The 11,960-nt window shown below is 33.0% G+C and overlaps 1 protein-coding gene across 3 annotated transcripts; it reads left to right on the forward strand.

Annotated features, from left to right (window-relative positions):
* On the forward strand, positions 1–4,890 carry LOC11407502 (protein PHR1-LIKE 2). 3 transcript variants are annotated; one of them, XM_003594319.3, is made up of 7 exons: positions 1–161; positions 255–574; positions 2,840–2,916; positions 2,998–3,052; positions 3,410–3,488; positions 3,592–3,661; positions 4,164–4,832. In XM_003594319.3, exons 2-7 carry the CDS (start codon positions 385–387, stop codon positions 4,632–4,634), a joined length of 942 nt encoding a protein of 313 aa, XP_003594367.1. In that variant the 5' UTR covers positions 1–161; positions 255–384; the 3' UTR covers positions 4,635–4,832. The 3 variants fall into 3 exon arrangements, with proteins under 3 accessions (XP_003594367.1, XP_003594368.1, XP_024631419.1); XM_003594320.3 differs by having other exon boundaries at positions 7–161; positions 2,998–3,010; positions 4,164–4,890; XM_024775651.2 differs by having other exon boundaries at positions 9–166; positions 4,164–4,634.
* The last annotated feature ends 7,070 nt before the right edge of the window (positions 4,891–11,960 follow it).

Here is an 11,960-nt window from a genome sequence, read left to right on the forward strand (position 1 = left end):
AAAGACAGAGTTAGAGACAGAAGAGAGAGACAATAAAGCCTTAAAAATTTGGTCTTTTTGATGTCTTTGGTTTTGGTTTGAGCAAAAAGAGGAGAAAGGGACAAGATCCCCGAAAGGCGTGCCGTGCCATCTTCATATCATAGTCAATTTCACTCTTTCTTGTACGGTAATCTTAATCTTTCTGTTCTTTCAGTTTCATTCATCACTTTTTTTCTTTGTTTTCTCCTAAAGTTTTCCCTTTTTCACCATTTCAGTCAAATGGGTGGGTAATATACTACTTTCTCACTTCATCTTGGATTGGATCTACTTCTCCATTGAATTTCATTTCAAATTTCAATCTTTCATCTTTTTGGCTTGTTGGGTCATTGAGTTTGAAGAAGAAGGATGTTTCCTAGATTGATACACCCTCATGATGGAATTGTTGTTGGACAAGATGATTTGCAAGGTGGTGTCTCTAATCATAAGGGTGACCCTTGTCTTGTTTTGACTGCTGATCCAAAACCTCGTCTTCGTTGGACTCAAGATTTGCATGAACGTTTTGTTGATGCTGTTACTCAGCTTGGAGGTCCCAGCAGTGAGTGATTCTTCATTTAAGCATTTCTTGCAATTTCCTATTTTTTATATATATATATTTTTTTTTTTGTGTTTGCTTGGAATGAATTTGGTTGAGTATCTGAATTGGTTGTTTGTGATGTGTTTGAATGCTATTTGAAGTTAGTTGTGGATTTGAATTGACAATTAACTTGCTAAATTTGGTTCATGAATCAAATAAGCTGATTTTGAGCTGAAAATTGAGCTTGTTCAATAAATGAGTTGAATTCGAGTTATATATTGTTTGACTCATTTGATTTACGAATCGGATCAACCTTTGAGTTTTTTTGTTTGGAATGATCATGCTTTGCCTTTGGGATTGGGAAGCAAGGAAGATGATGGTTTTTGTTTCGATTCCATTTTTTAGGTGTTATCTGGGCTGTGAGTAATCCCATATATGGAGTTAGTTTTGGTGTTATCTAGGTTGTGAATAATCCCATCTATGGAGTTAGTTTTGTTTATTATCACAAGAGCAATTGATCTTCCTAGTAGAATTTACTTCATTAATGTAGGTGGAAAATTCTTACTTTATCATTGTTTAGGTGATTTTGATTATATGGACTTATCAATCAGTAAGTTGATTGGTTGAGTTTGACCACAAATAAAAAATGTTTTAAAAAGTTGTGTCTTAGAGAGTCTATCATTCCGGTAATTTTCCTAAATGGACACAATTTCTCCTTTGGTCAAATCGCCATTTACACCATTCAATAATTTAAAGCAGACGGACTATAAGTTGAAATTCATTGAGTTTCTTGTATAAAAAGTATTGTTAGGAACCAATTGTTAAAAAGGAAAATTGATGCAATCATGCAATGTAGTTGACATATTGATGAACATGTAGGGTATCAAGCACATCTCTGTATCTGTATTCATTTTTTGTCTTAAATCTTGTACTTCTTGATTATTAAATTGATTTGGTCAAGCTATTAAAAGGCCGCCATTTAGATTTGTAGCATTTTGAATGAGAAAACCCTTTTTTCCGATTAGTTTAGGGGTTATTGTTATGGTGCGGAACCTTATTGTAAAATTCTAAATAATTTCCTGTGCATGAGAAGATATATTGAGAGACTTTATAATGTTTGATACATTAATACGAATTAAGTGCAACTCCCTCCGTCTCAAATTATATGACGTTTTGGACATTTCATACGTATTAAGAATGTAATTAATTTTGTATGGGAAAGAGATATTATGAGTTGTTTTACAAAATTGTCCTTAATAAATGTTATGGGAAAGATAAATTAAAGAATTGAAAGAAGATAAAGTAATAAATAGTCAAGGGTATAATAGAAAAAGTAACATTGATGTTTCATTGGTATTGTAAAACGACTTATAATTTGGGACAATTTTTTTTTCCAAAGCGACTTATAATTTGGGATGAAGGGAGTAGTTAACTATAATTTAGTACTCAAAGATTCCGACTAATTTCTAACTTCAACTGTAAACTCATTCCCTTGTTTGATTAAGTTGTGGACTTGTGACTTAAGATAATTTGTTTCAAATACAATTTTGGTTTTAGTTGTGTTTTTGTAGTCATAATTGTATGTTCAAAAAGAGGTTAATTGTATTGTGCTGGAAGTAAGATGTGTTTGTGTTGCGTCAAATTCAGGTTTTCCAGCGATTACTCATTACTTGCCACCTTAAGTGGGATCATCTTGTACCCAGATTTTCCATCCTTGTACATAGTTATACTATGGAACAATTTGGATTGACTTGTTTGAGCTGAGCTACTGATATAAGCACTTTTGAGTCTGTTTGGCACGAATGATGACATGTTCATAAGCTGTTGTCAGCTTATTTCCATAATCTCTCTAGGATAGATTATAAAAACAGCCTATATCTTATATGAAAATAGTGACTTTATTTTATCTTTACTTATATGAATAGCTTATACAAAAGTACTTATATGATAAGCACTCATGCTATAAGCACCTAATTAAGTTGTTAATCCAACCGAGGTCTATGTATGGTTTGAATGGGATTGTGCGTGTTATTATGATTTGTTGTATTGCATCATCAACACAAACAGCATGCTGTTCTTGGCTCTTTTTTTTGGCAAATATAACAAGGCTACTCTTCCATAAATTCATAAGCTATCAAAGTTGAAATTATTTTGGATCAATATATTGAGCCTTCTATGTCTGTCTACTGAAGTGTACTTTCCATTTCTAATCTAGTTCCAGTTGAAATCATAATGTCATCGATCTTCAATACAATTTTTTGACTTGGTTCTGGATGTTATCTGCAGAAGCTACACCAAAAGCAATCATGCGGACCATGAACGTCAAGGGTTTGACTCTATTTCATTTAAAGAGTCATCTTCAGGTTTGTTAAATTCGTATAATAATACTATGCCTTATTTTAAGGTATGCAATGAATGTTAAACTTTTCCTTGCTGCATTGCAGAAATACAGACTTGGTAAGCAATCCGGAAAAGATATAGGGGAGGGATGCAAAGATGGTATGCTTGCCACTCCCCCTCTATAGATTTTCTAGTAATATGATCCTTTCATTTTAAATTTTTCTGCATGAAGTATGAATCAATGCCGTAATAATACATTAGCAACTTAGGTTATACTGTTGATAGAGATCCCTGCAGAACTGCGATTGGGGAATCTTTGTGGATATGTTTCCAATCTGTCTAATTTTGGAATCAAGTTAATTTATGACCAATGCACTAATTACTCTTTGAATTTGTACAATTCACATTGGATAACTTTCCTGAAATGGATGAAAGCGTGCCTGGACTTGGTAAATTGTAATTATACCAAAGTTTTCTTTTTTAGTCTTGTCTTGATTTGTTGAAAATTTATGGTAGGGATGACAGGATCCTATCTTTTAGAAAGCCCTGGCACTGAAAACCCATCTCCAAAGTTGCCTACTTCCGATACAAACGAGTAAGGAAATTCATTAATTCATGCGAAAAAGAATTCTTCTTCCTGTGGATGTCTTAATGGTTGCGTATAACCAAATTAAAGGAGTAATTAATTTTATGCATAGGGGTTATGAAATCAAGGAGGCGTTGAGAGCACAGATGGAAGTGCAGAGTAAACTACATTTGCAAGTGGAGGTAAATTTCATTTTCATAGTTCAAGTTGTGTGTATCCAATATGGCTTAATTAATTTTCTACCACATTTTTTGCAATTTGTTGGAATACATTTGCACATCAATTGTGATTGAAACAAGTTGCTTCTGGTTACTTTTATCGTGACATTATCAATATACTACCTCAGTCCCTTATTATAAGCTCCTTTTTCCATTTTCACATATATTAAGGAAAATAACGAGTAGGCATTGTATTTAACATGTCTATTTTTATGTATGAATTTTCCTAAAATACCATTTTCTGTATTGATATGTTAAACTTTGATTTCTTATCTCGCAAGACAAGTTAGCAGTATTAATAAGAGATATATTTTAAAAAACAGTATCTTGTAATTTGAAATGGAGCTTATAAATAGCGACAATTGTTTTCTTCCAGATGAAGGTTATATTGGTCAGAGGTAACATTGTTTTGAAAATAGTTAGTGAATAATGCATACTAATTTAAAAAAAAAAAATCATATTGTAGGCAGAGAAGCACTTGCAGATTCGCCAGGACGCAGAGCGAAGATACATGGCTATGCTTGAAAGAGCCTGCAAGATGCTAGCTGATCAATTTATTGGTGCTACCGTCATAGACACAGACAGCCAAAAGTTCCAAGGAATTGAAAATAAAGCACCAAGAGGTCCCTTGGTTGATCATCTTGGTTTTTATTCTTTGCCATCTACTGAGGCGGCCGGGGTGAATGTTCCGGAAGAAGAAGTTCCTCAAACCATCCCACCCCAAAGAGCCGATTGTTCAACCGAAAGTTGTTTAACATCGCATGAGAGCTCTGGAGGATTGACTTTAGAAGGATCTCAAGTTGGAGGGAAAAGGAGAATGCTAGGTATGGACTCAATGGCAGCACCTTTGATTTGGAGTGAAGCAAAGATGAAAACTCAAGCCATCAATTTAGGCCAAGGTAATCATCCTCTTGGAATATCTAGGTATGGCATGTAAGCATGAAAGGTTCTACTTCATGATTCAATATCTCATAATATAGAGATGCACCCACCATTCTGCTTCATTCCTTTTCATATTTTACTTTTTCATGTCTAGTAAGTTAGTAGAGAACAAAGGTGGAATCAATTTTATCCATTTTGTAAATTACAACTACTCTATGGCTTTAAATATTTCATAAAACTAGCCTTGGCTGTACAAATGGTGTCATTTGGTTATTTTTATGGATATCTTAGTTTTTTTTTTTTTTGCATCATGATGAATAATTAGTGGCCTTCAATTATATAAGTGGCATGGTTTTAGGTATAAAGCTGTGATCATTTTTTTCAACTAATGATGTTATAGAAATCTAAAATCTAGTTTTGCATGTTTTTTCAGCTATACCCCTTATATGGAAAAAGACATTAAAATGTAATGCACTTTATGATAAATAATAGGGGATTAAATAAGGCATTTTTCAAATATTGTTTATTATTTTTAAATCTTTAGATTTAGAATGGATAAGTATTATTTTGAACCATCAATATTTGGGTCACTGCTCACACTAACTTAGAGATAGGAGACCCAATGAAAATAAAAGCAATTTATAACCAGTTTGACTTCAAAAGTATACCTTTCATAAACAAAAATATTTGTTTATAGCAAATTCATAATATGCTTTAGGAGTGAATGGTGTGAATAACCCCGTCCATGATTGTTAAGTAGTGAGTGGTTCTTTGACTTTCTTTTTTATTTTTAACTATATTTGATGTTTTATAATGAGATATTCAATTTATATGTTACATGTTGTGGGTATAGTCTTTACATGAGTCAAACAAAATGAAATTTGCAACTTGAATTGCAATATAGAAGTTTTGCCATGGATTGTATGATGCTAGTGACAGGTAGAATATGACAAGAGCTTAGTTGACAGCCAATAGTAGTCATATTCTATTCTATTTTTAAAAATGAGAAAATTGATTATCACATAAACAATAGGAATATCATGAAGGAGATTGATTGCATGTGCAATGTGGAAGAATTTGTCAAAATGGGACCATTTTTTTAGAACTAAATTGATATATTTAGTAAATTTGCTATAATATTTGTGAGACACGTGGAGGACCATCATTCATTTGGTTTTGAGTTAGCCGAATGATATTTTGGCACTAATAGCTTTATTGATATCATCAATCAATGGCATGCGACATTCTCAACTACTCCATCAATTCATATCTTTGTTTTGGAGGAATTTTTTTTACCTCATATTTATAAACAAGTAATACTACATATATATTTTCTTTACAAAAAAGTGATACACTATATGTTGGAACTTGGAAGTGTATTTCTTTTCTAAATAAGTGGTACATCTTTAAAAAAATAATTGGTAATACTAATACATATATCTTCCTCCTAAACTTTGTTGTTACTAAATATCTAAAAGAATTGATGCAGAAGACAAAATGTCGAAATTGTTAGGCCGGATGCTATGATCGGGGTTCGAACTTCAGTACCTCCACTTATATGTGTGAGTTTATAATGGCTTTGTCATTTCGTCTATCTACCAAAAAAAATATCTAAAAGAATTCACGTCAATAATCTATTTTCTTCTGGTAACACCGTAATTACAGTATGGGATCTTCAAGTATCCCCACAACTTTCTATCTTTGGAGTTGGCTACAGAGTTAATTCTTACAATGGAGCTCAGTTAAATTTAAAGATCATACTCTCTTATTAGAAAGGAAAAAAAAGACCATACTCTCCTAAAAATTGTGTTTTTGTGTGGATTGAATTTTGGCATATGTCCTATCAAACACCGAAGAAAATATTGACTGACTAATTTTATGAGTTAGTTACTTAGCTTGCATAGCTAGTTAGGCAGTTAGACAGTGAGTTAACTAACACTTGTATATAAAGAAACTTGATGTACTGTTTTCGTTGATCAATCAATGAGATTTTCATTTCCATTTTGAAATTTCAAATAACTCAAATGGTATCAGAGCAAGTTCGTCTCGATCTACTCTCTGCTGCGAGAACTTTAATAGAACTTTCTCTTCCTTTCCTTCATTTTCTAGGAAGATTCATAGTGTTACCTCTTCCGATTTCCTTCATTTTTCAAGATATTTTCTTCAATCGATTGAATACGACGGTGAGCGGTCAAAATAGCAACACCTATTAGATAGTAATGAGAATATTAATTCAAATAAATAGCTTAACCTCTTACTTGATATACAAGTAACATTCACTAGGGTTTTATATTCTATTGCATGCACACTCTAGGTTACTATGCACTCTGATTCTTGTATATATACTCATTGTAATCATTCTATCATCAATAACAATTCACTTTTATTCATTTTCTCTTGTTTCCTAATAACAACAATCAAGTTCACTTCTAAGACGGTTCTCAATCGCATGATCCTTACTATGTGCATCCCGAAAACCCTAGGGCGGTGTGTGTTTTGTTGTCGTTGTCCAGTGACAATTATCACGCTTGGGCATTGAAGATGTGTCGTACTCTTACAACGAAGAACAAGCTTAAGGATAGTAGATGGTTCAATAGAAATTCCGAAAGAAGGAAATCTTAGTTTTGTCATGTGATAAAGTCACTGTAATCTGGTGCTTTCGTGGATTGTTAATTCAAAAACGCATTTGGTTGTGGAAAGCATTGTTTTCATTGAGAACACAATTGATGTGTGGAACGATTTTAAGGATTGCTATATGTGAGGATGTAGGATTCAAGCGGCGCAATTGCAACAAGAAATCACAAACCTAAAACAAGGTAATCAGAAAATTACAGGATATTTTACTAAATTGTGTGGTCTTTGGGAAAAATTGAAGCAGTATAAGCCTATGCCTCAATGTAATTGTCCAGTACCGTGTTTCATGTGTATCAATTAGAGGATAGAATAATCCAATTCTTGATTGGACTGGATGGTGATTATCAAATTGTGGCTTCACAATTTCTATTTATGGAACTTATGCCCTTGATAAACAAAGTTTTCTCAATGGTTAAGCAACAAGGGCGAAAAATGCAATATGGATTATCACCTAGTGTAAATGATGAGAGTGGTGTCCTGATGAGTATAGAAGATGTATCTAAAACCCTAAGGCAGAGGGAAATGGATCAAAAGCAACAATGCTCGTGAAAATGAATGAGTTGGTTCTTATGCTAATTTTGCATGTACTAACGCAGAAGAACATCAAGGAAAATCGATGGTGAATGCTTAAAAGAAATGATGACGAAAATGTGTCTTTAACAAAGAAGTAGTAGCAATTACTTGAAAAGAGCAATGTGGAATCCAAGTGTGTTTTCTCTGCATTTCAATTATAGCTGAATTCTAGACGCTGGAGTAACACATCATATATGCTACTCACTTATAAAATAAAGGTCTTTGTTAACGAGTTGTCTCAAGGGCACTCTTTAACCATTACAAAATAAATAATTATTCTTCAAAAAATTCAAATGTTTCGATTTTCAATGCATTGATTACATGCATTTTTCATACTAATATTTACTACTTATGGTCCTTAAAAAGTGTTACGGAGGCACTCATTAACATTTTTCATAAAATAAAATGAATCAATTGTAGCTCCAGTAAGTCTCTTTTTCCTTCCTTTCTAACTATCATTTCCTCGTTCCGCCATGTACCATCAATAACGTTTATATCTTTCAAATCTACAATTCAAAAATGACTTGTGTTAGATTGGAGAGTGAAATAGTAAAACACAAATAAATCAAAAGCAAGAAGTTGCATAATGCTCATATGACCATATCCAACTATGAACAAGGGAATAAGTAAGCTTCAACAATGATGTGCCATGAATAGAGCTTGTACCACAAACAACACAATGAATGCATATAAAAAACTATATTCTATAGCATAGCAGCAATGCAGCATTATTATCAAAAACAAGGATATAATAAAATGATTCTCGTAGTGTGGATGTCCACGAACTATTTAAAAAAAAAATAGAAGGATATACAATATTTATGAACTTACAAAAACATTGTCATGCTTAAGATATACTACGATCTTTAAAGATAAGTGTTGGAAATCGTTGCGTCAAAATAACGCAATTCGGTATTACTTATCGGTCAATAAAAATTGACAGTTTTGGCACATACATAATACATATATACTCCGATCTTGACTATAAAGAAAAAATCTTCGTATCTTTTGATTTTAATTACTCCCTCAGGTCATATTTATAAGAAAATTTTACTTTTTAGATTCATTGAGCAATTGATGTATCTTGTCTAAAATATAGACTAAATACATCATTTATACAATGAATCAAAAGAGTCAAATATTTCTTATAAATAGGATCGGAGGAGGTACATAGAGAACCATGTTCTAAACATAGGTAACATGTGTTAAAGTATAACTAATATATATATATATATATATATATATATATATATATATATATATATATATAAGACACCGGAAGACAATGGGCGGAAAAGAACTTACTTTCAATGACCCAAAACCAAGCTTTCAACATAATTTTTTATATGTTGCCCGTGCAACCGGTATTTACCGTTGGTTATTCTAACGCTCTCTACACTATCATCTCTCAAATTATAAACTACCAGTATGTCTTCAAAACAGTTTGCCAATATCATTGTGTCACAATTTTTATCAACGTGCAATGGCACCCACCAAGAAGTAAATCTTTTCTCCAATTTATGACCTATGATTTGAAGATTAATCTTAACTAGTTGAGTCCAAGACTCTTCAACACCATACTCAGTCATCTTCCATATAACAAAATGAGTTTTCTTAACAACATTAAAAAAACAAAGGAAATCCATCAAGACACCTAGAGTTGGCTTAATCAATGGAACTTCATCAAAACCTTGAGGGGGACGTAACTCCTTGTATGTTTCCGTATGCAGATCAAGCGAAATAATTATAAATTGTTCAACACTAATATACTTGCAATTATAACAGTATCTTTGGTAATTGTGAAGTGTCAACCAATTAATACTGCCACTCAAATGCACTTCATTATTCAGATGAGAATGATTCAGAAGATTATAATTCTCAGTAAACCTTTGAATTTTTTTCATGTAAGGCCACCACCTTATAAGTATTTGTTAAATTATCATAACCAAATGTAAACTCACAAGGGTAGAATGAGACACAAGAATGATACCCTAATTATTAGATATTGTCCTTGTAGCAGGGTTCCAGAAACGGAGCCACCTTTGTTTAAGCTTACAAGAATGACCGAGCAAACATAGCAATCCATTGCAGGAACCGACAACCACGTGACAATTCTTATCCTTCAATTGATAGTAAGGATCTTCGGTAAGGGTGATTGACGAACTTTCCAACAAACAACTCAAGGAGGTCGGTAAAACACTTTCTGTATATGGTTTATCTGTATAATACACTAGTGCGAGCTGGGGTTTTCGTATAGATCGTTGAAGGTGTAAGTTGATGAAGAAAGAGTTAGAGTTTAGGGTTTTCCATGACTTAGACACGCACTTCAGTCGCATTAGAGATTTCACGGGAAGGAAAGAAAGCACTTCTATATGATAAGTTCGTCAGGGAGGATTATCGGCGGCGGCGATGATGCTGCCTTAGGTGGAAGCTGCAACTTGGGTGGTGGGAGACTCATGAGAGCGATATCATTTAGGGTTATTATTTTTCCAATTTGTTGGGCTGCTGCATTTTAATTGAATTGAATGTGAGACGCTAAAATAGTGCACAATTTTAGGTTTTATAGTTGCAAAAAGTGGAAAGTAACGATTTTTTGGTGTTGTAAAGGAGCCATATTTTATTTTTCAACAGTGATAAAAAATATAGACACTATTTATTTTTCTACATTAATTTAACATTTTATTTTCTTGCTATCTCTCATCTATCACTTGACCGAAATATCACATCTATTTACATAAACATCATTTTATTACAATGATTCACCCCGCACAAGATGTGCAAGGGGCAAACCACCCAAGTGTATTTACAAGATCAAGGTGGCCACAACAAGGAACCACCACCAAACCATAAACAAATTACAAGTGGACACCCATACAAAGAATGAGGTGTTGTCACCAATCATGATAACTATAGCCAAAATTCACCTATTTTAACTTCAACCATAAGAAAGAATTTAATTTGACTTGTTCAACAAGAACAGAAGGATTAGAGATCGAATTTTGGAACACACGGTTGTTCCTTTCCTTCCAAAGCACCCAAACAGAAGCAAACCAAATTACTTCCATAAATGTGTGAGTGAATCTAGACAGCCCCGCCATTGAAGTGAATTGAATAAAATGTTGTATGATGTTACCAGGGGACAACGAAGAAATATGTAACTAGCGCCAAACATGATACCAAAGAGAGTTGAGTATGTCACAATGTCAAAACTTGTCGTTTCCAAACCTCCACAACCTGTAATACGTGCCGTGTCTGTATTTGGAATGACTTGCCGCCGCACCAAATAATTTTATTTTGTTTTTCTTTCATTTCTTTGTTTTAAGGTGTATACACCGCACACAAAACATTTTCTTTTATTTTTTTAGACCTTTAAGAGGGAGTTTTCTATTTGTAGATAAATTTTATAAGGAGATTACTCTTTTGTATCATATTGGATTTGGATCCTCTGCTGTCATTTATGTCTTTTATCTCTCTCGTCGTTCCTTTCTATCATCCTCCTCTCTTCATTATTAATTTTTAGTTTCTCTCTTCCCAGTCACAAAAAAAACACACAAAAAAAAACACACGGGCAACCGTCTCGTGGTAGCAGGTGATTCAGTTCCAACAATAGTCTTCCCTAAGAAATATATATATTCAAACTACTTCATGGTTCAATATCTCATAATATCCATTGTGCTTCATTCCTCTCTCATATTTTACCTCTTCTTGTCTAGTAATTTAGTGGAATCCTTGTTCCGTGAGCATAGCTCAGTTGGTAGGATAATGCATTATTATATGCAGTGGTCGGAGTTTGAACTCCGGACACTTCACTTATTCACCTTATAAGATGAATTCTAGCTATTAAACTACCTGACAAAAAAAAAAAGTTAATGAAATCCGTTTTAACCGGTTTGTAAATTCAAACTACTCTATGGTTTTGTTTACTATTGATTTTTAGCTTTTTGTTTTTATTTCAAAACTACCGTTCAAGAAATCTAAGATGTAGTTTTGCATTTTTTTTTCAACTATTGGCCATATTTGGAAAAAGACATGAAAATGTGTAATGCACTTTATGGTATATAGGCGATGACTAAGCATTTTTCAACTATATATTATAATTTTTAAATAATTATATGGGTCACTGCTCACACTAAGTAAGAGATAGGACATCTAATGAAAATTGCAAAAAGTATTT

Source organism: Medicago truncatula, chromosome 2 (assembly GCF_003473485.1).
Source record: "Medicago truncatula cultivar Jemalong A17 chromosome 2, MtrunA17r5.0-ANR, whole genome shotgun sequence".
In the NCBI taxonomy this organism is placed as follows: Eukaryota; Viridiplantae; Streptophyta; class Magnoliopsida; order Fabales; family Fabaceae; genus Medicago; species Medicago truncatula.